Below are 27,991 nucleotides of genomic sequence, written 5' to 3'. Positions count from 1 at the left end.
TCTGCCCCTCCTTCCCCACCCGCCACAATCCTGCCGCCCTCCAGCCGCAGCAGAGCAACACCCCGTCCTTAACTTGGCCCACTCTCCGTCCGGCCGCAAAGATGATTAAAACGACCAAAAGGAAACAGTTGCGTAATCTGCATCATTCCTTTGGCTCACAGCTTGTGGGCTAAGCACATGCCACAGATTGCTGAGTAATACCAAACCCAGAAAGAAACAACTACCCAAAAACCATAAACATTTTAAATCCAGTTTTTGCACGAAACTGTGCGGTTGATGGGTTGACAGAACGGCTGCCTGCTGCAGTTGCAGGACTTGCGGGTTCACCAGAGACCCTGATGGCAAGTCTTCAAGGAAAACCAAAGTGGGAGTTTAGCCCACAAAATGAGCCACGTCTGAAACTGCAGCAGACACTGGGGGGGGGGGCAAAGTTTTCAAGGCCGAGGGCCGTATTGACTTCTGGTCAATCCACGGGGGGCCGGCATGGCAAGAGCGGCAGTTCTCACAACAGACTTCCAAAAGAGTTTCCCGTCGGCTCCTCTGCACCACTTTAAAATCTCTCTTTTCATTATTAAATTCAGTTTATGCCACTACTGTCATTAATTACAAAGCACCTAGAGTTTATCCAAGCTCTTGGCACACCCTAAAATATGTCAGTCTCTGCTGACAATCTAACAGACATGACACAAGAGGAAAAAAGAATCAGGAGGGAAGAGGAAAACAGGCACTGGGAGTACTTCTCCACACAGCACATAGATAAACACATGGGAGATCCTATATCTGACCCACCCAGAATTCAGGACTCTGCGTGGCACAGTGAGGAGCCGTAGTGGCATAAGGGTTGTCATGATGGTCTTGGCATTTGGGGGGCACTTGGAAATGATGGTGTAACCTCTGGCCCATCTTGGCCTGCCAGCCTCTCACCCAATGGGCCTGCGAGACTGTTTGGGGGCAAACCATGCCCACCTGCCCCACACGGTGCCATGCAGATAAGGGCAGGGCTTGGCACTGCTTCTAGAGCACTGGCAGGGCTGTCTGAAGCACATGCGGTGCCGGGGGGCAAAGATCCGCCTGGTCCCCCCCCCCAGGTTGCCCAGTCCCAGGTGCGTAGGAGGGCAGAACTGGCCAGTCGCCTCACTGGCTCGGTCGCCCCCGAACTCGCAGCGCAGAGCCGCCCGCAGCAGAAGAGCCCACTGCGGAGCTCCGATGGACGGACAGGCTCTTCCCTGGACTCAACTCTCGGGCCCCGGACTCTCAGCCTGGTGCCCCTGAGAGCCCAGCGCCCAGGTGCCCCGCACCCCTAGCACCTATGGGTAAGACGGCCCTGAGCCCTGGCAACTAGCTGGTCTTGGGGAGCTTCTGGGGTGCTGCAGAAAGCAGGAACCCAGCGCTGAGCAGGAAACGGGGTCTCTGCCATTTTCTTCTGCCTGTGCCAAGTCAGCGGCCGAGCCCTGCTCCCTCTCCCTGCCCCAAAAGGACACTGCGGGGCTGGCGTTTAAAGCAGCAGCGTTTGTCCGCCAGCATTTTGCAAGCAAAGCCTAGCGGCTCCCCCTCTCTCCGTAGTCATGAAGCCCCCGCATGGACAGATGGAAAGCAGAGGCAGGTGGAAACCAGGGAGGGTCTCTTGAACAGAGCTCCCACCACCACCAATCGCCCACTTTTCCATTTTGGGGGGGCCAGGAGCATACTTTTTTGCCCTCCAAAGCCTTTTAAACTTTTGCAGCCCAGCCTTTGATCCTTTGAATCCGATGTTCCCCGTTGCTCTTCATCTTCCTTCCGCTTCCTTTTACGGTCTGTTTTTCGCTGTTGTTGGAAACACGACTTTCCCCCCCAAATCGGTGGAACCAGCTCAACAGGAGCAGCAGCAGCGGGCGTCCCTGCGGTTGCCAGAGATGAGGATGGACGACTCACAGCATTACTTGATGTTACCACTTTGGAGGAACAGCCGTCGGGGTGAGTCCTGCTGGTTCAGTCACTTGCAGTGACTCACTCCGGAGTCAGTTAGGGACGAAAGGGTTAGAGCGCCTCTTTGCAAGCACAGCAGCCCTGAGGAGAATCGGGACCTCCGCTCCTGCTCCTTCCATTTCTCAAAACAGACTTTGTTTCTAAGGACGCTCTTAGCGTCAGGTCTGGCATAGTCCACGGAAACGCAAGGCTCATGTGACCAGCCTCCTAGGAGAGGATGCAACCCTGAGGTTTGTACAGGAGAATTATAGAGTTGGTAGGGACCCTCAGGGGCCATCTAGTCCAACCCCCAGCAATGCAGGAAACCTCCAACTGGAGCATCCATGACAGACAGCCATCCATCTGATTTCAGTTTGGATTCCTGCCTGAAGGTAAATTTGCCCAGGACCGCAGCCATAATCCCTCTGGGCAATGAATGTTGAAAGATGTCTGGAGAAATTAATCCTTTGAAGGGACTGCTGCTGCTGCTGCTGCTGCTGTGCAAGACAGGATACGGCCAGGAATGGGCAGCAGGCGCTGTCTTGGGAGCTGCCCATGGGAAGCAGAGCAGAGCTAACGCAGGACTGCTGCTAAGTTAGAAACTTAGTATTCCCAGAAGGGTTTCCATTTGGTTCAGGAGTCTCCATGGGGAAAGGTTTAAGCTGAACGTGTTCCACATATTTAGCATAATGTTGTGCGCCACCCCAATTTCTGAGCCGAGAGATAATCCAGGGTTCAAGGCACTTTACCTGGGTTCAGCTTCCTTGGAACGAAAGACCCTGCGGTGCCTTTAGGATATCTGGTTTTATCTGCACGCAGATACAACCTGGGCATAGGATGTAGTCCCGGCTTTGGGTCCAGTGCAGAGCAAGCGAGTCTCTGTCTCCTGCTCCCAGCTCTGCTCACTCACAACTCTCTGGATCTTATTCTCCTACCTAGCAGACAGGTGAGGGGGGTGGAGGCCCATCCCTTGGCCTGGAGGTCCCTCCTCCAGTCCTGTCTCTTGCAACCTGGCTCATTCTTTGGGGGTGCTGATGGGGACATCCAGGAGGTCAGCTAAGGCCACTGCCTTACAAAGAAATTGGCCTGACTAATTCAGCAACTTCCTCTGAGAGTCCATCGCCTTCCTCCCCTGTCAAACGGCTCTTCCTGTCAGAAGGTTCTTGTTTAATCGCAATCTCCTTTCCTGTAACTTGAAGCCCTGGGTTCAAGTTCTACCCACCAAAGCAGAAGGAAACACTTATCAACAAAAACAGCTGGCAAAAGACAGCTTTCCGCTTTCCGTTTCCAAGCTCCCATTGGCTCCCTGCTCGCTTCTGTTAGAGGGGGACTCATAGAATGGCAGAGTTGGAAGGGACCCCGAAGGTCATCCAGCCCAACCCGCTGCAACGCACCCAACCCACTTGCACTTTTAGATTCTGGGACTCACCATTTCAGCCTCTTCTCCCTCGTTGAGCAAAGCCTGGTGGTTCCCTCCATGTTTCCTCCCCATGGGAAGCTGCCTGCATTGGTCTCCTGAGGCCTCCAAGTATTCCCCGGACTCTCTCCAGGGTCACTGTCGCTGCTGCAAGCCTTGCCAGGACACCCGGGAGGGGTCACCCCTTATATGCCAAGGAAGCTTGCTAGGGACACACCTTCCTCCAGACAGACAGCTCCGCCCCATGGCTCCAGGTAGGATCTACCTGGCCGTCCTCGCCCGTCCTGCTCTGGCATCCGCTGCCGGAAGATCCTTGGCCCGTTCAGAGAGAGCGCTGGAGGTGGGGAGACGGAGCCCGGCTGCATTCTTCTGCTGGGGGCAGGCCAAAAATGGGGAGTGCTTCGCCAGGAAAGATTATGGGATTTCTCTGAGCCGGGCAGCGTGTTTGTCAGAAGCAGAAAAGCAGGTCTTGATTGATCGCCGTCTCTCTCTCTCTGTACAAATGAACTTTGCCATGTGCTGCCAAACTTTGGCAGGGCTCAGCGACCGAAGGAGAGACCCACCTCCTCAGAGGGGCGAAAGGAGACGGAAAAGGGAGCAGGAGAGGAAGAGAAGTTCATGCGATGGTGCCTGGCACAGAGAAAGGGGACAGAAAAACATTTTTCTCCATCTCGCCTAATGGTCGAGCTCATGGGCATCCCATGAAGTCGAACGGTGGAAGATTCACTCCTTCACACATGCAGAGTTAATCGGTGGAACTCCTTGCCACAGGAGGCAGGGCTGGTCACCAACTTGGATGGCTTTAAAAGAGGACGAGACAAATTCATCGAGGAGAGAGATGTCTGCGACTCTGGACCCTGATGGCTCTGCTCTGCCTCCAGTCTGGACAGCGATGCTTCTGAATCCCATTACCTGGAATCCACAGGAGAGGAGAGTTGCTCTCGCACTCGGAGCCTGCTTGAGAACATAAGAAGAGCCCGCAGGATCAGGCCAAAGGAGCCGCGTTCCGTCTAGCATCCAGGTCTCAGACTGGCCAACCAGATGCCAGTTGTGGGAAACTCACAAGCAGGATCTGAGCACAATAATACACTAGTTTCCTACGATCGCAGCTCTTTTGTCAATGTTTCTTTACTTTCTTTATTAGAGGAATCAGGTGGTGATTATAAAGGTAAAGGTAAAGGGACCTCTGACTGTTAGGTGCAGTCGTGGACGACTCTGGACTTGCGGCACTCATCTTGCTCTATAGGATGAGGGAGCTGGCATTTGTCCGCAGACAGCTTCCGGGTCATGTGGCCAGCATGACTAAGCCGCTTCTGGTGCACGGAAACGCCATTTACCTTCCCGCCAGAGCGGTACCTATTTATCTACTTGCACTTTGACGTGCTTTCGAACTGCTAGGTTGGCAGGAGCAGGGACCGAGCAACGGGAGCTCACCCCGTCGCGGGGATTCGAACCGCCAACCTTCTGATTGGCAAGTCCTAGGCTCTGTGGTTTAGAGAACAGCGCCACCCGCGTCCCTATAGTGATTATACATATATAAAAATATGTATACATGTGTGTGTGTGAATGATGGATTTATACAAGCCAGACCATACTATATGCTGAAGACACTTCCCTTCTGTGTGCCGTGCTTCATAATTCGTATAAATCAATAGGGACAAATGTCAGGTTCTGCACTTAGGCAGGAAGAACCAGAAGCACAAATACAGTGGTACCTCGGGATGCGAACGGGATCCGTTCCGGAGCCCCGTTCACATCCTGAGTGGAACGTAAGACACGACAGCGCGTCTGCGCGTGTCGCGTTTTGCTGCTTCCGCGCATGCGCATGATGTCATTTTGACCGTCTCCGCATGCGCGAGCGGCAAAACCCGGAAGTAACGCGCTCCATTATTCTGGGTTGCCGCAGAGCACAACCCAAAAGCGCTCAACCTGAAGCACATTCAACCCGAGGTATGATTGTATGGGATGGGGGAGACTTGGCTTACTAGCAGTACATGTGAAAAAGATCTAGGGGTCTTGGGGGACCCCAAGCTGAACATGAGTCATCTTTCCCAACATCAGGGTCTTTTCCAGGGAGTCTTCTCTTCTCCTGAGGTGGCCAAAGTCTTGGAGCCTCCGCTTCAGGATCTGTCCTTCCAGGGAGCACTCAGGGCTGATTTCCTTCAGAATGGAGAGGTTTGATCTTCTTGCAGTCCATGGGCCTCTCAAGAGTCTCCTCCAGCACCAGAATTCAAAAGCATCAGTTCTTCGGCCATCAGCCTTCTTTATGGTCCAGCTCTCACTTCCATACATCACTCCTGGGAAAACCATGGCTTTAACTATACGGACCTTTGTTGGCAAGGCGATGTGTCTGTAATAATAATAATAATAATAATAAATTTTATTTATCTCCCGCCCTCCCCAGCCGAAGCGGGGCTCAGGTCGGCTTACAACAATAAAATAGTGCAACATTCTAAAACATTTCATTATAAAAATTAATTAAAATCAAATTGATGGCAACCATTAAGCTAAATTTATTATTTACTATTATTTATTAAAATATTGTTGTTGTTGTTATTGTTGTTGTTGTTATTATTATTATTATTACTATTACTATTGTTACTCTTTCCCCCTCTCTTCTGCCCGTTTCCTCCTCGCTCCCGAGGGCAGGACTCGAACTCGTGGCTTGCGAGGAGGAGGATCCCGCCTTTCTGGCGGCCAGAGGCTCTGCCGGGGGAGGAGCGTCCAGCACCACGTGATCCTTCCAGCCCCTCCCCCCGCCCCTTCCCGTCCTCGGCCTCGCCGCTCTGCGCTTCGTGAGTCTATGTCCCTCGGCGTGAGGGGGCGGGGTCTCCCGGGCGGCGCGGTGTCTCCCTCCCAGCGCTCCGCCCGCCTCTTCCGCTTCCGGGCGGCGTCGGCGTCGGCGGCGTGTTTTGGGCGGCGCACTGGGCGAGGGAGCCCCTTGGCGGGCCGAGAGGGAGAGGGAGAGGGAGACGCCGGGATGTGGAGGAGCAGCGCCCGCGCCGCCTGGTGAGAAGGGAGGGGGCGCCGCCCGGGCAGGGCTGGGGGGGCGGGGAGAGGGAGCCGGAGGCCTCGGGCCTAACCTCTCCCCCCCTGGCCCGACCTTGCGGGCCCCGACCCCGCCGGCCTCCCCCCTGAGGGGCTGGCATGGCTCCCCTTCGCCCCGAGGGGCTGCACGCGCCCCCTGGGCCTCCCGGGGGAGGGAAGCTTTCCGCATTGGAGGAATATTAATATTAAAATACAATATTTGCTTTAAGCCGCCCAGAGTGGCTGGGGAAACCCTGCCAGGTGGGCGGGGTAGAAATAATAAATTACTATTTAGGATGGTGATGATGATGATGATGGAGAATCATGTACAAGAATAAGGACTTGATCATTTATACCCCGCCCCTCGGGCCGCATGCGCTTCCTATATCAGGCATAGGCAAACTCCGGCCCTCCAGATGTTTGGGACCATGGCTGTCAACTTAGAGATTAGAAAATAAGGGACCAGCAGCCAAAATAAGGGATTTTGGCTTAGGTTATACAGGAATCCGCCACTGATGGAGCCAGGCTGCTTTGGCTGCGACTGACTGGGTTTTGCAGGGGGTTGGACTAGATGATCCTAAGGGTCTACAACTCCCACCAAGGGAGAGGGGCAGACAAAACTGATGAACGACGTCGAGATGGCAAAGCTTACAGGCAGAATTAGAAACCAGGAAGAGGACCTCTTTAATAAAGAATGGGGAAAGGTTATAATTAATTTGAAAAGCTATTGTCAAGAGTTACATACATTGGTAGGATTGACAGAAAACTTGTAGTAAAAATCGGAACTATGGATGGACAAATGATTTATAAAAATAGAGTTATGAAAGGGATGCAGGGGGGGAAATCACTACATTAAGATACTGCACTGGCTGGAGGGGATGCTAAGCAGCACGTCGGGGCTGCCATCGTCCTGGCGCAAGGAGTTCCATCGGCCTTCCCCACCCGAGAGTTAGGGGGGGAGGGAGAGAGACTCACGCCCACACCACCCGCGAGCCCAGCATGAGGTGGTTGCAGCGCAGCAGCGGCCACTGAAGCGCCGCCCTTCTGCGTCCCTCCCCATCCCCTCCTCTTCCTCCTCCCTCAGGCCGCCGCCACCTCCGGCTTCCCCTGGCAGCGCGGTGGAAGTCTCGCAAGAGAGGGGCTGCCTGCCCACCTGCTTCCGCCCGTCTCCTCATGACACACCCCTGAGGGGGGAAAGGGAGAGATGGAGACGCGGTAGCTCATGCGCGCGCGCTCTCTCGCGGCGGAGGACACCAAGCCGCTGCTTCCCTCCCAAGCCGGGCGAGCATGAAACCCAGGAAATTTAAGGGACATCATCAATAAGGGACAGCAGCGGGACACGGCGTTGGGATAAGGGAGTTTCCCGCCAAATAAGGGATGGTTGACAGCTATGTTTGGGACTACAATTCCCATCATCCCTGACCACTGGACCTGTAAGCTAGGGATGATGGGAATTTCCTCGCACCTCTGCAGCAAGGAAGCAGCTGGTCCCAAGTTGCAGTGACATCTACTTTATTTAGCCAATGCACGATTGAAAGGAATTTTCTGTGTTTCGGTGGCCATTGAATTGGGAGTTTTATAAAGACTTTAATCTCGCTGTGATGTTCCTGTAACAGCAAAAGCACGTGGCTGTGTTTTCCTCATGTCCGGCCAGCTACACGAGGGCCACGTAGCGACTTACCTCATTCCTTACTGCTTAGGACCTAACAATTGGACTGGCGTGTTATAATGTAGGTTTCAGTATTGGTTAGGTACTGTACCTTAACCATGATGTACGTAGATGATAACATAGGATGACCACTTGTGTGCTTCTCCATACTCATAAGTTGCTGATCCCAGGATTTCACAGAGACTTGGGTGGGGACTCTGAAACCTGTGATCTGTGCTCATGTGAAGGATGCTGAGGAGACCCTCAGCAGAGAGAGCAATTTCCACAATCCCACGTAGTTATTTGTTGGTGCAGCAAGCCTTACCCTTTGCTCCGTTCCCAATACTCCCCCCCCCCCCCCGCCTTGCAACCGGCTACTGAAAATCTTGTGCTACCTTTTGGGAGTCAGCAGCTGGTGGTTCAGGGACAGCTGGGGGGGGGGGCTGCTCAGAAGAATGGGATGCTGGTGTGCAGGGTCTGCTTTGAGTAGTTCTGCGGGTGGGAGATTAGAATCTTGATTAAGGCTGGAACAGCGTTGCACGTGCAAATAAGTTCTTTGTCTTCTCCTTCAGCGTTGTCTGTCAACACCTAGCAAATGGGACCTATGGAGTCAGAGGGAAGTCGCCGCTGCAGAAACTGCATCTCGTTTCCCGGAGTATTCATCATTCCCGCCATCCTCTTTCCAGATTTCAAAGGCTGCCGTTACGGATCTCAGCGCAGCCGTTCTCTGCTCTTAATCACCTTCCCTTGCGCAGCAGCAAACTCCTCCTTGTAAAGCATGGATCCCAGCCCCACAGGACCTTTTGGCTAGCCAGAGTGGCTTCCAGGCTTCTAAAGCTTCGCTATCTCGTCTTAGGATCTGCTGTGGGCGGTGGCTACACAGCCAAAAAGGTACTTAGCTCTGGAGTAGTGACTGGTCTGTGCCATCCGTACGGTGTGTTGGCACAGTGACTCTAGACTCATTGTCTGAAGAACTAAAGGTTTGGGGATGGACAGTACACAGTTGTTGATCTAAGGCAAGGAAGTTGCTTCATAGAAAGCAAGATCAGCTACCTTAGTGACAGACTTTGGCAGGATTTTTTTAAGTGCCTTCAGGGAGTGCCTTTTTCACAGGTGCAGTTGAGCGGTTCGGCTCAGTTGCTGACAGCCGTGCAAGAACCCTTGGACTGCCAAGGGAAGTTGTCTGTGGTTGAGTAACAGTGGAGCCCCTGGCCAGCCAAGATTGGCCCTGATCTAGGAAGTGGGTTCTCATCTTGCAAACACAGACTTATGCAAATGGTGCAAAAGGACAATGAAAGAGTTACCAAATTCCTAGCTGATATTCCTTCAGATCCAGGAGTGGAATAGGGTTGCTTTTCAGTGTGGGAAACCCCCAGCCTTTGCTCCAACCCTCATCAAATTTATGCCAGCCCCTTACTTTTCCTGGGGGCTCTCCTTGCTCCAGGCCTCTAGACCAGTCTTTCCCAAACTTGGGTCGCCTGCTGTTTTTTGGACTACAACTCCCATCATCCTAGCTAGCAGGAGCAGTGGTCAGGGATGTATGGAATTGTAGTTCAAAAACAGCTGGAGAGTTTAGGAAACACTGTTCTCAACCATCTTCACATTTCACCTGGGGTGAAGTGAAAAGATAGCTTTTCAAGATGGAGCTAGGTTTCTCTAGGATGGTGCTCTCTACGTTTCTTCTTCCCTAGTGATGGTGCCATGAACTGATGGCAGGAGAGGGTACCCTTCCTTCCCTTTCTTGCATGTGAAGCATCGGTAGAAGTGGAGAAGTCCTCTGGAGTGTTGCTCCTACTTTCTGAATGGGGAAGTCCCCTTGCCTCCTGCTCCAAGCTGTAGTGGCATCTCCTAATTTGTTTTTTTTTTAAATAATATTTATTAAAATTTTCAAAAAAAAAAAGAAAATACAGAAAGCAAGAATTTACATATTTTCATATATCCTTATTTTCATATATCCGCTTTCTGGGACTCCCCCCTTCCCCCACCCCTACCATATTCCTTTTTCATATTGTTGGCTCCACAAGCTCTCAATTCTAATTAAAAACTTAATTTGTTAAACCATTATTCGAATTTAAAATTTCTGCACTCCACATCAATACCCTTAATAAAACACAAAAAATTTCTTTCCCAAGGCCCACCCCATTTTCATTCCACAATTTCCTTTTTTTTAATAATAAAAACTCCCCACATAATAAAAGTATCAGAAATAAGAAATAAAGAGTATAATAGATAGGACAAAGCTAATTCAAAAAAAAAGAAGTTAACAAGCCTTTGGATTATAGTTCTCCCCCCCTGTCCCCGGTTTAATTTCCCCCTGACCACCAAACCATGTTATCCGCCTGGGATTCTTACAATCCATAAATCACCTATTTCCCCCAACTCCTTGCTGGTTTTTTCTTTTCTTTTTTTTTTTTTTTTTTTCCCTTTCATAAACATTTTTAGAACACTTAACTTCAGATCTGTAATAAAACTCCCCCCATTGTTCTTTCCAAATTGTAGTCCAGTTTTCTCTTGTTCCGCTGCTGAAACGTTCTAATTCAGAAGCTTAATAAGTCTGCAGGGATTATTATTATTCAGGAACAAAAACTTGCGTTCAGTCCCTTCCTTTCTTCAATAGAAAATTCTATTGTCTCCTTTAGCTGAACACCCTGTAGACAAAATATTGTTTCCGTTTCGCAGCTTTCCCAGAAGATAACCAGTCCTGTAAAATTCCAATGGTGTTTTTTTCACTTACGACCATCTTTGTAATGTCCCGAAACTCCTCTAGGGGGATTGTTATAACTTTGTCTTCTCTAGTCCAAAAGTCCGATTGTTATCCATATTTTCGCCATTTTGTATCCAAGTTTTAACAAATTGTAGCAAATTGTAACAAATTTAGCCAGCAAAGTTCTCATAATAAAATCCTCTCTGCTTTCCGACTTTGACAGCTACTTTGACAGCTGTCAAAATCTCCGACTCTTTTCACCAGGCTCTCTCTTCAATCACCCCGGTTCCCAGGGGGGGGGGGGTTACGTTTCTTCTCCCTCAGTTCATCCTCCAGCACAGTTCTTATAATTCCCCATCGTGAAATTCTTAGTTTTTATCAGCAAACAAATCTTTTTGGACCTTGGTTACCCCGTCCTTGTCTTGAAAGGTTTACAATAGGGGGGGGGGACTGACTTCCTTTTTGGATCCCCCCCCGCTCGTATCCAATTCAAAAAGAAAATTCTTTTTTTCCTCCTTTTAAACCCAGTTTCCAAATTACTCACGGGTTGTTGTCTAAAAGTCCGAATTTTCAATAGAAGAAGTCAGCGCTCTCCGCCGGATGGCATGCGGCTGCGCTCGGCAGGGATAGCAGAGGACTCAAAGCACCACGCTTCTCCCCGGCACCCGATCCTTAGCCTTTAAAAAGGCTCCTTCACGAGTCGGGAGGGCGCTAGCGGTGCCAGCCGAGTCTCCATGTCCACGACCCTCGTGGCCGTGGTTTTTAAGGGTCCCCGCATCGCCGGTGCGGTAGGACCCAGCCCCTGCCGAGCAGACTCCCTCCGGAGCTCGGAGGGAGTCCGCCATTCGGCGATGGCGCCAACCCGGAAGTCCGGCATCTCCTAATTTGAGGTGTATTGCAAGAAGCAACTTGGTTTTGATGGTGGTGGAATCATGAGAGATGTGCAGAGGTTGAAGTTGGGAAGGAGAAAGTTTTATATTCCCTCTCCCAATTATACTCCCTGAAACAGGCAAAGCTCAGGATTAAAGCAGCTGGATAAGCCGATTATGGTTCTTATCACCAGGTGGTTATTGTGGCTGATGAGATGATTTGCAAATTACAGGAGGGCAAAGATCTTTCGAGGGCTATGAGCTGTCCTATTCTACTTGTGCGTCTGCCTCACTGTGCCGCCAGGGCTCTTTCACCTATGAATTCTAGCTGCCTGTATTATGTTTCTTCTGCAACACAGCTCATAGTTACTCACAGCAGAACCAAAGCACTGTAAATCTAGCATTTCTGTCAGCAAAACAATATGGTTGCATTATGTACATTAACTTATCAGTAAAGCAAACACACTTCAATCTACAATTGTTATGCAGTTCAGACACACAGTAATTTGCAAAGTAGTTTATTGGGGAGAGCTGCTGAGCAGACAGAACCCCTCTGGGAAGGAGATTCCTCACCAGGGGCAAAAAGGCACAGCTTGGTTTGACTGGTTTTCTTCTCAGCATCACAAGGAGCAGATGGATGTCTGCCCAAAGGCTGGCAACCTCTAGGCAGCTGCTGCTGCTATAGTTTCAACCACGGGAAAGGCAGGGCCAGCCAGGTGGTCTTACTCAGCCTTGGGTGAGGAGGAGAAGCACTGATCATATGGAGCTCAGTGATAAGCCAGTCAGCGAAACAGAGGTGGAGCCTGCGAGGTCAGCGCCCTCCTGGGGCTCTTCGTTGGCCCTTGTCCTGATCAAAGGGATCTTCTGCCCATTTTGCATGTGAAGTTCCCAGACTCAAAAGGCAACTTGAAAAAGGACCTGGTGCTGATGAATTACTTTTTAAAAACATAAATGCAACCCATTGATTTGGGTATATATGACAAGACAGGGTATTCTGACTAAACATTAGGAAGAACATTCTGTTTGAGAGTGGAATGGACTCTCTTGGAAGGTGGTGGAGTCGCCTTCCTTGGAGGTTTTCAAGCAGAGGTTGGGTGGCCATCTGTCAGGGATGCTTCAGTTGAGATTCCTGCATTGCAGGGGGTTGAACTAGATGACCGCAAGGGTCCCATCTAGTCCATCTAATCCTGTTATTCAGTCAGAAGGCTGGAGGAAGGAATAGTCTTGTACACGGCAGACTTGCAGTTTTGTTCTTGTCATCGTAGTAGCTAATGCAAATGTTTGTTGATGTCTTTCTCACTTCTAATTTAGACATATGACCAATGGAAGGAGATGGTGCCTGATCTCACCGAGTACAAGTGGATTATTCCTGACTTCATATGGGAACTTGATGAATACGTTGACCTCGGTTGGTGCCGGCTTTTCATTTTTCCTCTAATGCCAAGTTGTTGCGGAACTTTGATAATCATTTATACAGAGGGACAGGCATCATTCCTTTCTTCTGGGGATTAAAAAAAAAAAAATCAGAAATCAAAACGTTTTTATTGCATAATATTTCCTGCTATTATTTATTTTACTCTCTCCAAATCTTTGTGTGGCTCATACTAAAGGATATACTCCAGCAGTAAAACAATGAAATCCCATCCATTAAAAAAAAATATTGTTTTGTGTACCACTTTGAGGGGTTTTTTAACATCCGAATTGTTATGTCTCAAAGCTGCCTGGGCCCCATTAAATGTTGATAGGATTCTGACTTCTGTATGTGTTCAGACGACTTGCTGTGTATCGGGAATGTATGGTGTATCATTTATGAAACACATTTAGAAATCTTCTGCAGTAGAGCTTGCTAAAGAATATAAGTAGCCGTTAAGAAATTCTGAACTGTCCAGGTTAAAGCTAGTAATAATTTAATAATAATAATTTATATTTATACCCCGCCCATCTGGCCGGGTTTCCCCAGCCACTCCCCAGCTAGGGAGATGACAGTCTGTTCTTTTTACCTAAAACAACCCCAAGGGGGGCTAACTTTCCCTTTGCTTTTCCTAGAAAAACTTACAAAAGCTCTTCCTGATTCAGAAGACCTCGCTAAGCTGCTGCCTGATTTTGACAAGATTGGAGAGAGCCTCAGATCACTGTCGGGTTTCCTCACACCTGGTAAGGGAATTTTTCATCTGGCTGAGTTATACAAACCTGCCCTAGTGACGTAAACAGTGTTGGGCTGAATGTTTGCTTCGCAGTGCCCAGTCCCCCCCGCCGGGCAGTCTGGGCATTTATGCAGACGTGAGCATCTGAACATATTGCCATGCATGGGCAGAGGGCTCCTCTGGCTTAGTGGTGGCTGCTGGACATTTTCAGGGCCCTGCAGTCCTCCCTCCTTCCTCCCAGATTATCACATCTGAAGCAGCCGTTTCCATCGTACTGAACCTTTGCTAATGCTTAAGAGGGCCCTGCCTCTGTCACCAATGCCTTCTTGGTTTAGGGACTTGGAGGTTTCTGCCATTGTGGGGCTACAACTTGCCAGGAAGCGGGCAGCGGTGTCTCTCTGTCTCCTTTCAGCAGTATTTGCCCTCCCTGAGCAGATTGCTCTTTGCCCAGGGAGTGGGATGAATGTCAGGGACGTACTTGGAAACTAATGACAAGTAGATGAGATCCTCCTATGTGCTTTCAGATTTTTTTTAGAAAAAAGTCTATTGTAATTTTCACTTCATTGTGACTCATTCTCAACCCACCTGCCTGTATCCGTTGGCCTGCCATGTTTGGTAAGTTTGCCATTCTGTCTGTCTGGCCCTCGCAGTGTCTGAGACGGAAACGTCTCACATTTGCTTTGCCATTTGTTTGTATTTATAATTTTTATTTCCCCCTTTTTGCTGGTTTTCCACAGGTTACAATTTGATTAGTGAAGTCATAGGAGCTTCTGATCTACTTCTGTTATTAGGTGTGTAAAAAGCACTTTTTTTACCTGCCCCTTAACATTCCTCCCCATCTAAAAAAATGCTAAATGCAATGCAAAGGGGGGGAAACCTGGCAAGTGTAGAAGGGCGTTTCGTCAGTTACAACGGGATACTTTTAAGTTTTATGATTTGAGAATGCCGTGAAGCTGGTCTGCTAGGTAAGATGGCTGGTTCTCATAAAAGTTCTGTTTTTCAACTTGTGCAAACAGTGTTCTTGAGGGAGAGCAGAAGATCAGTGCTTCATGTGCATCCTTCATTTTAAAACTTTCAGTTGTTTGCATAAAGGAAAACCTTTTGCTGCACCCATTGACAGACTGGCCGTCCCTTCCCCTGCCACAGTTAGGGGTATGTCTGACACACTCATACCCACCCGCCTGCCTGCCTGAATGTTGAGCATGTCACACTAGCCTTGGCAGTGAATTCCTGCTCCATCAGCAGAGATACTTCCTGTGAATATAGCTGAGGGTGACTGCAGTGACCTCTGTGTTCCCTCTGTTGTACTGCATATTCACTACCCCCAGCAAACAAGCAAGCCTTGCTTTAGATCATGTGCAGGCAAACTAAGGCCCAGGGGCTGGATGCGGCCCAGTCACCTTCTAAATCCGGCCCGCGGATGGTCCGGGAATCAGCGTGTTTCTACATGAGTAGAATGTGTCCTTTTATTTAAAATGCATTTCTGGGTTATTTGTAGGGCCTGCCTGGTGTTTTTATATGAGTAGAATGTGTGCTTTGATTTAAAATGCATCTCTGGGTTCTTTGTGGGGCATAGGAATTCGTTCATTCCCCCCCCCCCAAATATAGTCCAGCCCCCCACAAGGTCTGAAGGACAGTGGACCGGCCCCCTGCTGAAAAAGTTTGCTGACCCCTGCTTTAGATCTCTCCATATGTGTGTATGTGGGGGCAGATTCTTGTGTACCAGGGAGAGGAAGAACAGACTTGCATTAAGAGCCTTTGTTCTTTTTGTGACATGTGCCACGTGATGCGAGTCCTTCCTCTTTCTTCTCAGGTTCTCCCGGGGACACGGCTTTCCGAGCTACGGAACAGGGAAGTGAAGCTGAGAAGCAATACAAGAAGGTAAGCTTGGAAGGAGAACTGCTCACCTATGTGGCAAACAAATGTAAGGAAATTGCAGGCCAGGGGTAGGAAATGTGTAGCTGGACTGCAGCTCCTGTCTCCACCCCAACACCATTGGCCATGTGGCCGCTGACCCTGACGGAAGTCAAAGTCCAGCAGCTTCTGCAGGGCAACACGTTAGTCAGGTCAGAAATCCGTGGGACGCATCTGCTTTGAAAACTCAGGCCTGGGCGTACTTGGTGTATGGAGCAATTTCCAACCGTCAGTGTTTAAACCAAGACTTCCCACATTGTCAGAAGGAGCCTCCGGAGTTAAGAGAACTACTGCTTGAAATTTCTAGCTGGTCATGTGCAACCCAACCAGAAGTGCATCAACTTGTGTGTCTCATTTTCTAACGCGCTCCATTCTCAGGTGGATAGCCATCTTTTAGAAACACAGCAATAAAACTGGCAAGGTGAAATGCCCAACTAAAATACTAAGCATTGTGGATGCACCAAAATTAATCCCCACCTGCTTTACCCATGTTATTAAATGCTGGCCAATTCAGTGCAGATCTTTCAGCACTTGTGGAAATGCTCAAGCTCAGGCAAGCTTCCAAAGGGAGGGATCTCTGCTGCCTTTGCTGTTTGGCCTTGACGCCTAGGTGGAGTCACAGGGATGGCCTTGCTGGTCAGTCTTCCTAGTCCCAGTGGCATGGAGTGAAAGAGGCAGCCTCAAGGATATGGAAGACTCAAGCAGTTTCAGCATTTACAGGCTACAGCAGCAACTTGAGCCGTGACACAGGCATACGATGAGGCCTGCTAGATCAGACCAAAGGCTCATCCAGTCCAGATTTCTTTTCTTGCAGCAGCCAACCAGATGCTTATGGGAAGCCTGCAAGCAAAACATTAGTGCAGTAGCCTTCTCGTAATTGAGGCTCCCAGGCAGTAACTGTGTGGTTTAGGTTAGGCTGGGGGGCTGGGACTGGCCCAAGGTCTCCCAGAACTTCACGGCTGAGTGGGGATTTGAACCACCCTGGTCTCCCAGGTCCTGATCCAGCACTCTAACCACTGCACCCCGTGGGCTAGATCGTGGGGAGGTGAGCGTGGCTGTTTCCACTCTTCATCAAGGCCTGTTAATGTGGAGTAGCCTGTTTGTTTCCGCATCATCCTCTCTTGTCAAATTAGCAAATAGCCCAAATACCTTTTACTTAGTTCTGGGCTTGGGGGTTGCCTTGGTTACCCTTTCCCCACAGTGTCTTAGCACTGAACTGTCAGGGCAAGAGGAACTCTGTCGGAAAAGCAGGAGCAACGTGACTCTAGTGTGTGTGCCGTTATGTAATACTTCCGGAAGGCAAAAGAAGCCAGCCCATCCGCAGGCGGACGGGCAGGCAGGCACACACAAAACCTGCACACTCCTTCTTACAGGCTGCCTCTGCTGATATTCTGTGTGCCTTTGAGGTAGTGCAGTCCTGCTTTTGCTGATGAGACTTGGTTGCTGTGATGTTGGATTTTTAGTTGCTCTCCATTCATTCATGGGCATATGTATATTGGTCTTTTTATCTGGATTTGTTTAGTTTTCGTAAGCTACTCTGAAGACCTTTTTAATGAAAATCTATCTATACATTTTCCTGGCATGGGATCTTAAAATGGCCACACCTCAAAGGGATGGGTTATGCAAGCAACATTAGTCAGTCGGAAAGGCTGCTTAGAAGAATTAGCTCTGGCACAGCAGTCCACCAGAGAGTCAAATTTTCCATAAATTCCAGTGATGTGTCCGAGTGGCAGTTCCAGCCAGAGGAGAGAGCAAAAATCCCTCTTCAGTTTCTACAGTCTCTTTTGAAACAAGGTTACCTGCACAGATCCATGCGCAGGAAGAGCCTTGCAGCTGCTGGATTAGGCCAGAGGGGGCCCATCTAGTCCACCCTCCTGTTCTCATAGTGGCCAGCCAGGTGCCCAGGGCAGGATGCCCCCAAGCAGGACCCGAGGGCAGAAGCAACGCCATTTAGAGCTGGGCAGCCTCCAGTATTGGAGGTGATAAACAGTCATCGCGACTACTTGCCTTATCCAAGTAGTTGAGTAAAAGGTAAAAGTAAAGGGACCCCTGACCATTAGGTCCAGTCGTGACCAACTCTGGGGTTGCGGCGCTCATCTCGCTTTCTTGGCTGAGGGAGCCGGCGTACAGCTTCCGGGTCATGTGGCCAGCATGACTAAGCCGCTTCTGGTGCACAGAAACGCTGTTTACCTTCCCGCTGGAGCGGTACCTATTTATCTACTTGTACTTGGACGTGCTTTTGAACTGCTAGGTTGGCAGGAGCTGGGACTGAACAACGGGAGCTCACCCGTCATGGGGATTCGAACCGCTGACCTTCTGATCGGCAAGTCCTAGATTCTGTGGTTTAACCCACAGCGCCACCCACGTCCCTCAGTAGTTGGGTAGAGCCCCTTAAATTTGCTGCTAGAGAGATTGTGGAGACGTTTGCTTCTTTCCAAGGGCAAAGGGAAATGCCAAGTGCTTCCTAGGGAAACTAAACTGTGTTTCATCCGGGTGGGAATGGCTGGGTCATAGCAACACACCAAGGATCATCCCACCCAACCCCCTGGAATGCAGGAATCGCAGTCCCAAGGGCACGGCCACCTCCTTCTGGATTGCACTCCTGATCTGTGTGGGAAACTGCATTTGGGCTTGTGTTCCAAAATGATCACTCTTTGCCTTCTCTCTGGCCCTGCAGTTAAAATAAGGCCACCAGTACTTCAAAAGGCCTGAGAGATGGTGTCGCGTGGCCGAGAGGTTGCGCTAGTTTTCATTCTACCTTTTTGTAGCCCCCCCCCCCCCCCGCTTTTTTTCTTAGAAATTGTTTATTTGTTCCTGTGGCATCACCAGTTTTTCACAGGTGAAACTGCATCATTTCTGTCTATGCACTACAACTGTTTGCACGGGTCAACTCTGTTGTAGTTTCCCAGTTTTCAGGAGAGCCTGATACTTTCCACTACAGAAGCAGAGAAAGTTAGGGAGAAATTTAGAAGAGACCTTGAGCAAGCATCGATTCCTCCTGGTAACATAGAGGTCTCTCACTAGCGTGATGCTTGCAGCACCCTTAAGCATTATGGGAATTTTCAGGAGTGGCCAATAGGATGGCCAAGACCTCCTGCAACCATGAAGATTAAAAGTGTTCTTTCCAAAACAAATTTGAGCTGGACTCTGAGATGCTATATATGGTGGTAGGCTGTTCATATATGGCTAATAATAATAATAATAATAATAATAATTTATTATTTGTACCCCGCCCATCTGGCTGGGTTTCCCCAGCCGCTCTGGGCGGCTTCCATAGAAACCAAAAATACACTAAAATATCACACATTAAAAACTTCCCTGAACAGGGCTGCCTTAAGATGTCTTCTGAATGTCAGGTAGTTATTTATCGATAAAAAAGAAGAGCACATTCACCTCAATGGAACGCTTGCCTGGGTGTGTCCTGCCGCATGATCCCCAGCACTTCCCTTGGCATCTTACGAGAGGCTGCTTAACTGACCTGCGTCCTTTGAACAAACACGCAGCCTTGACTCTGCCCACCCACCCACCCACCCAAGTCACTCTTGCTTGCTCTGCTCCCCTTCCTTTGAGTTTGTCCCTCCCCTTCCGCCCAGTGAAACGGAGGCTGTTCCAGGATCTCCTCCCGATGCAGGTTGCCAGTGATGGAATTTGACAAAAGGGCCATGCACGAAACAGTGTGGTGATGTAACATTTGGCTTACTTTTCGTCAACAAGGGTGCCCTCGTGGAAGGCAGGTTCTCGTTGAGAGCAGTCCCCAAGATACAGAGCCACTTAGTGGTAGAAGACTGCTAACAAGACTGACCTTTTTTTTTGTAGTATAGCAAGGGTCTGTGAACTTTGTTTCTTAAGGCTTCTCGTTCCAGGCCTGTTGTGTTTGTGTTTGCAAAATGCATCTCCCAGGAGAGTGCATTTTGATTTCATGTGTACCTTCTTGTCTCTGTGCGTGTGTGTGCTGTGTCCCCACCCTAAAGTAGTTTTCTGGCTATGGGGCTGTTTAAGAGAGTTCAGAGAAATGAAATTATTACTACTTTTTTGCAATATTGGGTCAGTTGTTCAGTTGCATCTGCACACATTTGTGGCATAGCTGAATTGGGAAGCTGATGTGTGTATTTCAGTTTCATGCTGAAGGCAGGATCTTCCCAAGTAAGAAAAGATTCGCTTTCCTTGTTATTCCACAGCTTCTTGGCTTCTGGGGTTTTAAAAAGCTCTTCAGACAACTCCCATTTTCTTTTGGCTTGGATGTTGCCTATTTCCCTAAGCAGCACTGGGGACAAGGGGACAGGCTGGAGCTCAGGGGCAGAGCGTCTGCCTTGCCTGAGGAAGCTCCCAGGTCTAATCTCTGGCATCTCCACTTCTGGCTGGGTATCTGCCTCTGCCTCAAACCCTGGAGAGCTGCTGCCAGTCTGTGTAGACAATACTAAGCTAGATGGACCAATGCTCAGAGTTGGCACAAGGCAGCAGCTTCCTACATTCCAGTGACAGTTGTCCCTTCAAAGCACCTGTGTCTTGACAACACTGTTTAAAACATCTTTAACTTTAATTCTGAGGGCCTCCCCAGACTGCTTTTTCATTGTGGGCGTTTGCAGCTGCACGTCGTGGATGTAGTAATAGGACATTTTTCGCAGCAAACGGCAGGACAGGTGCCAATCGCAGCTGAAACAGTATAACCTCCCTGGTAGCATTGTGAGCGTGAATCGTCATGGATGCACAATAAAAAGGACGTCTGAAGGGGGCCCTAAATGCCCCTAGGAAGCAGCAGCTGTGGCGCCTCGATTTCTGTTCCTCTCTTGTTGTGTCTGTGTGAGCCCCCCCCCTTTTCCGTGCCCCCGCCTGCCTTTGTGTTGCACCCTTTGGTTGACCGTTATCGCTCCCCTCACCTCCATATTTTTCTCCCTTCTCCTCCTCGTTGTAAACTTGCGGCAGGGTCTCCTGGGCGAGCTCATTCTCTTGCAGCAGCAAATCCAGCAGCACGAAGAGGAGGAGGCGCGCAGAGCCACTGACCAATTGGGCCCAGGCTCCTCCCAGCAGAAGCGAAAGGTGATGACTGAAAGGCACGGGGGGTGCTGTGCAATTCTTCTCTCACTCCCCCCTCCCCAAAAACCAGTTCTAATCTAATGCAATCCATCCCGATCGGACGCTGTGATTTGATACCAACCAATGAATCCTTGATTCGACTCTGGTTGTGGGCCCTGGCAGCGATCTTGCAGCAGTTCCTTGTCTGTGAAAGTTTTCTCATCGCACTGTCTTTCAGCATGGTGATTTCTGGGGTTTTAATGCTGTGATCAAAACTGATGTTCGTCGTGGGAAAGATTTGCACTTAATTTTGTTTCTGGAACCCCACTAACTTGTTCTACTAACTTTTAACTGAATATTCATAGCCTCATAGAGCTGAAAGGGATGCGGAGGGTCATCTAGCCCAATCTCGGGGAATGATTAAAAAAAAATCAGATTTTTTTATTTTAATCAGATTTTTAAAATAAGATGCTTTTGGAGGAAAAACCTTTCTAAAGATAGTTTTCTACTTAAGTTACATTATAGTCCAAAGGCTGTTCATCAGGAAATAAGGATTTGTTTCAAGTTTTTCGTGTGTGCTAAAACTCAGTCTAAGTTGTGTGTTTTTTTAATTGTTTAACCATATCAGTTAACAAATATGGATACATATGCTATAATGTTATTGTTTTAGTTAAATAAATTGTTTAAATTGTTATTGAAAGGATTAATTTTCTCCTTCCAGTAACGTACAGCAGAAAAGTTGTCCAAATATAAACAGTTAACTTATTAAACCTCACAGTTATTTAATAATTATCTGTCTATGTATTTCTAATAGTATAATCAAATCAGTACCTTTTGATATAATTGTAAAAACTACTCTGAAAATTTATTATTCCAGAAATGAAACCTTCATCTGGTTGTAAATATTAAGATTATACCAGCGAGAATGAGTCTGTAAAAAAATGATATAAATCAAGTCTTACTGACTAGTGAGTTAAATCACGATTTGAATCAAATCCACCCTGCTTGTGCAGTGCAGGAATCACAGCCACAACACCCCTGGCAGAGGGAGGGCCACCCATTGTCGAACGGCTCTATCAAGGGGATGGTCCCTGCCTATCTCTCTCTCTGAATCCCCAGTGCTGGAAAGAAAGGGGAGGGAGGATGCCTTTATGAGCTCCCTGGAAGCACCTGGTTGGCCCCTGCTGGAAGTAAGAGAGACACTTTTTGGTCCGATCCAGCACAGCTCTCCTCCTCGCACTCTTCTTGGTCATAATTTTGAATAGGGAAATTGCTTAGGGCAGCTTTTAAGTGGGGGCTGCGATGGGCTTGCTGGTTTATATGACCAATGTGGGACATAACTCCTCTGCTTGTGGGCGAGTTGACAGAGATATCCATTCATGCTATGGACTGCAAATTTGAGCAGTGGGCCCGTGAAACAGAGCCCATTATAGACGCAACACACAGGTATTATGACTTTTCACTGGAGCCCCCTTGGATGCTGTTTGTGAGTGGGGACCAAATCCTGTGAAGTCGAGGAGCAGCTGTAGAAATGGGGAACTGCCGGAAGCAGAAATGTCTTCAGAAACCAGGAGCGCCTAGGCTTGCTTGCGTTTGGATCAGTGCCTCAGAAGCCTGCTTGTTCCATGCTGCCATATAGTGGCGTCTGCTCAGGCTTTTCCTTGGCTTCGGTGCAGGGAGAGAGTGCTGCCCTTTTCGCTCGGCTGTTGGGAACAGCTTTGCATGTCCCGCTGTGTGTACAAAGCTGGCTCTGGCTTCAGCACGGAGAAACGTTCTCCGTTGCACAGAGGTCTGCGTGTGCCAGAGTGCCCTGCAGAGCCGTGGATTGTGGCCAGCCTGCCCATGGTGTTGGCAGGAGCTACTGAAAATGTGACAGCAGCCACAAGGCACAAAGCACGTGTCCTGCACAAGCAGCGATGGAACGAGCAGGATCTTGCAGTTGGCCCCTGTGCTGTGTGCCATTCCTGCTCTTTGCTCCTGGGGCCCCCAGACACCTCCGCTTCCCTCCCCAGCCTTCGCTATTTAGATAATAGATGACACGTCTGATGGGCGTGTCAGTGGCTGCTTCTTTCCTTGCTTTCATAAAGGACGATCAACTGCCTCCATCCTGAGAATCTAAAAACGTGCATCACCGGCCTCCCTTTTATCACCTGCAGCGTTTGGCAAATAAGTTAGAATGGGAGGATTCCAGCTACTTCTCTCAGAAGTTGTCAAACAAAAGTCAGGTCCCTTCATGTAACACACACACACACAAAGCAAAAGCTCCAGGGTCACAATAAAAGGCAGTGTGAGCCCACCTCTGCTTTGTGTTCAGATTCCAAAGGGAAAAGGAGCTCCCCCCCAAAAGAAAAGATCATTCATGCACAGAGGTGTGCCCATGCATGTGTGCATGAGAGAGAGATTATATGAGAGCAAATTAAACATGCAAGTTTTCACTCGGCAGTTAGTTTTCTCGTGCACCTAACAAACACAGTTCTTGAAGCAGGGAAATCACCCATTCTGGGTTTGTTTGAGTGTGCTCAGTCAAGCCTATAGTTGCCAGTGGAAGCTGTTATGTTTTTTGTTTCTTCTTGGTCATTAAAACCGGACCTTTTACATGCTCAAATCGTGTTTATAAGTTGCTTCCTGTTTCAAAGGAGGGCTTCTGGCTGCCCCTTGGGAGAGCGGCCAGCCCTAGAGGCCTGCTGGCAAGTGTTGACCTTCTTTGAGATGAGTGGCTGGGCCTCCAGCCCATCTGCAGGGAAGCGTCTCGCTAGCCATGTCCAGCATCGCTTTGTGGGAGCCACAGCCACTCACATCAGTGTCCTTTCTCTGTCCTCATGTGCTGGGTGGCAGCTGGGATGTTTCAAATCAGGCACTTTTCCATCTTGAGTGTCCTCCGGCTTCTCCTGGACAGCAAAGTTGTTTGTGGCCTAGACTGCCATTTATGGAGCCAGAGCAAAAACAGGACTTCCTTTTTTGATATAAAAACCAGCTCTTTGTATATGTGGAGCAGAACAGAAGGCTTCGCCACACTGGAACAGTTCACTGCAAGACCCAGTTGACCCTGGGGCGTTAGTGGGCTGTGAAGTACATGGAGCAAAGCCTGGCAGCTAAACGAGGGCTCCTTCCCAAACTCCTGGGTCTTTACTTATCCTGGCACATGCCTCCCACCGCTGGGCATCAGCGCACATACGAGACCCGCCAAGTTCCAAGGGGCTTCAGCAAATAACCCTGCGCTTGGGGGCATCTAGAATGACGATTTAACGAAGACTGCACATGACTGCCTTGCCAAGTAACGTTATGGGGTTGTAAGGTGATAGTAAGAAGTGTTGACTTTTCTTTTTAAAGGGGTGAGTGAGTGTACCAGCCATTATCTCAAGTTACTTGAATTAAAGAGATGCTTCTCCCCTCTCCCCCGCCTGAGTCTCTTTCTCTGTCGCTTTGACAAAGAAAACTTGATTGGAGGTTCTTTTTTTTTTTTTTTTTTGTCTCCTGAACATAAAATAATCCCAAGACATTTATGCTTGTGACTCTTGCAGGTTTCTGACAAAGAAAAGGTAGATCAGCTGCAAGAAGAACTCCTGCGCACTCAGGTAGGGTGGCCTTGCTGGTGTTACAGTCAGAATTCACACGGGGCAAAGGAATTGGGTCTGACTCACTGCAAATTCATTAACTTCCAGAGCTTTGATGTTAACCAGGCCCCATATTGAAGGACTGGGGGGGGGGGGAAGAGGGCTATAATATTTAAAAGCGAAACAAACAAAAGGTGAACGGCGCAACTCTGTGGGTGGCCGATCACAGCCACCCATTTGTGTCATTCAGGGGGATGCGACCTGAGAGAGGAGGCGTTGCAGACTCCAAATGATGTTGTGCCAGTGTGCAAATTCCATTATTCAAGTTGAAAAGACCTTCCCAAATCTTTTCATATTTTTTTTCATTTGGATCTATCAGCCTCTTACATCACTGCCTAATTTTCTGCTGAATTCAGTCAGAATCCTTCCTTAAGTGACTGTGCTTATGATATCAGCCAAGGATGCCACACTTTCTGTTGAATTTCATCAGTTGATTCAAATTTGTTCTATTGCATTTCATTAGGTCAGAGTCCATAAGGCAGTTCATTTATTTATGATGGTGGTGATGTAACTATGCTGCTAGGGCAGATTTGGTTCAAGAGAGCAGGGCCCTGTTAGCACTGAGTCTCCTTTCTTTGCCTTCATGCTCCCCTCTTACCCTGACCCCCTACCCCCAAGTTTTCAAAGTTTCATTATTGTTTTGCAGTTGAAATATCAACGGATGCTTGAGCGTTTAGAGAAGGAGAACAAAGAGCTCAGGAAGATTGTCTTGCAGAAAGATGACAAAGGCATCCACCAGAGGAAGCTGAAGGTACCCCCCCCAATGCAAAACGTGCACAAAACCTCACCAGTTTCCCCAGTGCTGGGCCTTCTCTTCCATCTTTGCTCATCTGTGCTTGCCCCTTTCAGCAGTAGTTTTGGTTAATAAAAAAAAAAAAGCCATTTCCTTGAGTGATTGGTGCTCCTTCTGAAGGGAAATGCCAGTTTGCATTCTGTGATCCTATCCTGATGTCCTATCCTGGTTCCAGTGTAAGACGCAGCCTGCTCTGCCATTATTGGTCTCATAGATTAAGCTGCAGGGATAGGAGAGCAAACAGACACTTGGTTTTCGGTGCTGCCAGAAGTCTTTCTGATGCTTTGGGCACAGTTCAAATTAGCTTTCTTTCTTTCATTCTCTTGTTCTTTCTTAGAAATCTTTGATTGACATGTATTCTGAAGTCCTGGATACTCTGTCGGATTACGATGCCAGCTATAATACCCATGATCATTTACCTCGGGTAAGTGAGCAATCAGTGTTCAACCATTTCACATTTGCAATAAAGACTGGCATAGCTTAATGCCCTCCAGTTCAATCACACGTGTTGTTGGTTTTTAACAGTAGATAGGCAACGTTTTGCTTGATTTGGGGACATCTTAAGTAGAAAGTAACTAGTTTCTACGTTTTCTATAAATAAATACAATGGGATCTTCTGAATTTATCTTCTGAAAAGCTTTTCCCCAACTACCACCACCACCACCAACAACAATAAATTTTATTTAAACCCCGCCCTCCCCGGCCAGAGCCGGGCTCAGGGCGGCTAACACCAATAAAATCACAGTAAAAACATAATAGGGGGGAAAGAGGAGGAAACCCCAATTTTAAATACAGGTTAAAATGCAATTTAAAATGCAGCCTCATTTTAAAAGTAGCCCATAAATCAAAACCTTAAGGGGAGGGAAACATAAGGGTCAGACCGAGTCCAAACCAAAGGCCAGGCAAAACAGCTCTGTCTTGCAGGCCCTGTGGAAAGATGTCAAGTCCTGCAGGGCCCTAGTCTCTTGTGACAGAGCGTTCCACCAAGTTGGGGCCAGTACTGAAAAGGCCGTGGCCCTAGTTGAGACCAATCTCACCTCCTTGAGGCTTGGGACCTCCAAAGTGTTGTTATTTGTGGACCTTAAGGTCCTCTGCGGGGCAGACCAGGAGAGGCGGTCCCGTAGGTACAAAACAACTAAGGAAGCCAATTCCTGATATATAATCTGGAGTAGCCTGGTAAAAAGTGCGCTTTGTCACGGGTTGAGGGTGGCTGGCGCATGAGTTTCGGTTAAAAGCTGGTGATTCGAATGTTTCCCTTCAAGGTTGTAGTGGTTGGAGATCAGAGCGCTGGAAAAACCAGTGTGCTGGAGATGATCGCTCAAGCCCGGATCTTTCCTCGAGGCTCTGGGGAAATGATGACTCGTTCGCCCGTTAAGGTGAGAACACTGAATTTAGCAAGTGTTGTAGGCACAAAAGGCATCCGTCACCCTCCTTGTGTGGCTCTCGTGAAACTTGCTCCAAGGGTTTTTGCTTTAATTGCTGCCTGCTGCTGTTTCTCCCCTTGGTCCACTAGGTCACCCTCAGTGAAGGTCCCCACCACGTGGCCATGTTCAAGGACAGCTCTCGAGAATTTGATCTGACCAAGGAGGAGGATGTAAGTTGGAAGAAAGAACTTTTTGCAGCTGTGGAAATCGTTTGCATTGTACACCTGATCACTTTCATTGGGGGCGAGACAGACATGTGTCTTGAACATTCCTTTCCCTGTTAAAATGAAGAAAATAGAACTGGACACCTGTTGAAATGGTGCTGTGCCTGGTTTCTTTCTTTCTTTTTTTAATAGATTTTTATCTATAAATTTTTTATAGACTTTTATCTATAAAATTTTTATAGATTTTTATCTATAAATTTTCTATAGATTTTCCACAATGATAACACAAACCACAAAGCAGAATGATACACAAAAACAGAAAGAAAGAAGGGGGGTGGGAAGGAACAATAAACAGATAAACAATAACATCAAACTTAATTCTTCACAAATCCAACCTTTTAAACATCTTGGTTGACTTCCTCAAGTCCCTCTCTTCCAAGTTTCCTTGTAGTTAAAAGTAACAGCTTTCCAATATCATTATTAAACTAAAACAATTTCCAATTATAGTCCATCTTATTCACTTTTCTTAACATTCTAAATCCCATTTATTTAATTATAATTTAGTTTAATCTTAGGCCTATTTGGTTCTTTCAAGTAATTTCTAATTTTTTATATTACAACATTTATTCAAATAGTCCTTAAATTTCCTCGCTGTGCCTGGTTTCTGGTTGTGACCTCTGTTTGTGCTTAAACAGCTGGCAGCCTTGAGGAATGAGATTGAGATCAGGATGAGGAAGAGCGTGAGTGACGGCTGCACCGTCAGCACTGAGGTGAGGCCTGGCTGCTGACTTCTTTCCGCTGGTCCCAGAGCTCCCTTGGGTCCCCATCCAGCAATTGCTTGTGGGGCACCCTGAGCATTGTTTTCTACGTAGTATTTTTCTTTAAAAGGAGGCTCCCTGACGTGGAAATCGCTCTTCCTTGTTTCCTTCCGCAGACCATCTCCCTCAGCGTTAAGGGTCCTGGCCTGCAAAGGATGGTGCTGGTGGATTTGCCAGGCGTCATTAGCGTGAGTAGACAATGCTTCTCCTCCTCTGATCCTCCCCGTTCCTTTGATATGGGCTGCAGTGGACTTTTCCCAGGCTCCTGGGTCCACCTGGGACTTCAGGCAGAGGCTTCTCAGTGGTGGCGCCTTCATTTTGGAATCGCCCACCTGACAACGTGGTTAACTGAATTTTGGTGCAGAGTGAACATGTCTTTACAGGAAGGTTGGTGGGAGGTGGAATTTTTTGCAATCTTTTTTTGTGTTTAGTTTTGATATGATTTGTTTTATCATCCATACACTCCTTTCCCAGCCTTATTACTAATTGTGATTTAAT

At 48.4% G+C, this 27,991-nt stretch overlaps 2 protein-coding genes across 9 annotated transcripts in view; one reads left to right on the top strand and one right to left on the bottom strand.

The window, feature by feature from the left end:
* LOC308478107 (putative cation-transporting ATPase 13A4) overlaps positions 1–4,822 on the bottom strand; it is a 56,900-nt gene extending 52,078 nt beyond the window's left edge. For 3 of the 4 annotated variants that reach the window (XM_081007387.1, XM_081007389.1, XM_081007390.1), the window contains exon 1: positions 3,374–4,822. In XM_081007387.1, coding sequence (XP_080863513.1) covers positions 3,374–3,436 — 63 coding nt within the window. In that variant the 5' untranslated portion in view covers positions 3,437–4,822. Of the gene's footprint in view, positions 1–2,693; positions 2,739–3,373 lie in introns of those variants that run through there. The other variant, XM_081007388.1, reaches the window with a different exon arrangement.
* Positions 4,823–6,228: 1,406 nt separating this feature from the next.
* OPA1 (OPA1 mitochondrial dynamin like GTPase) overlaps positions 6,229–27,991 on the top strand; it is a 56,255-nt gene continuing 34,492 nt past the window's right edge. For 2 of the 5 annotated variants that reach the window (XM_081007403.1, XM_081007404.1), the window contains exons 1-14: positions 6,229–6,370; positions 8,609–8,927; positions 12,921–13,017; positions 13,656–13,763; positions 14,491–14,544; positions 15,567–15,634; positions 20,591–20,704; positions 24,202–24,255; positions 24,941–25,045; positions 25,425–25,511; positions 26,350–26,463; positions 26,601–26,681; positions 27,371–27,445; positions 27,610–27,681. In XM_081007403.1, coding sequence (XP_080863529.1) covers positions 6,342–6,370; positions 8,609–8,927; positions 12,921–13,017; positions 13,656–13,763; positions 14,491–14,544; positions 15,567–15,634; positions 20,591–20,704; positions 24,202–24,255; positions 24,941–25,045; positions 25,425–25,511; positions 26,350–26,463; positions 26,601–26,681; positions 27,371–27,445; positions 27,610–27,681 — 1,377 coding nt within the window. In that variant the 5' untranslated portion in view covers positions 6,229–6,341. The remainder of the gene's footprint in view (positions 6,371–8,608; positions 8,928–12,920; positions 13,018–13,655; positions 13,764–14,490; positions 14,545–15,566; positions 15,635–20,590; positions 20,705–24,201; positions 24,256–24,940; positions 25,046–25,424; positions 25,512–26,349; positions 26,464–26,600; positions 26,682–27,370; positions 27,446–27,609; positions 27,682–27,991) is intronic. The other 3 variants (XM_081007405.1, XM_081007406.1, XM_081007407.1) reach the window with 3 other exon arrangements.

This window comes from Podarcis pityusensis (genome assembly GCF_964106645.2).
Source record: "Podarcis pityusensis genome assembly, chromosome: 5".
In the NCBI taxonomy this organism is placed as follows: domain Eukaryota; kingdom Metazoa; phylum Chordata; class Lepidosauria; order Squamata; family Lacertidae; genus Podarcis; species Podarcis pityusensis.
Note: the sequence above shows the minus strand (reverse complement) of the source record. Positions and strands in the feature narration are given on the sequence as shown.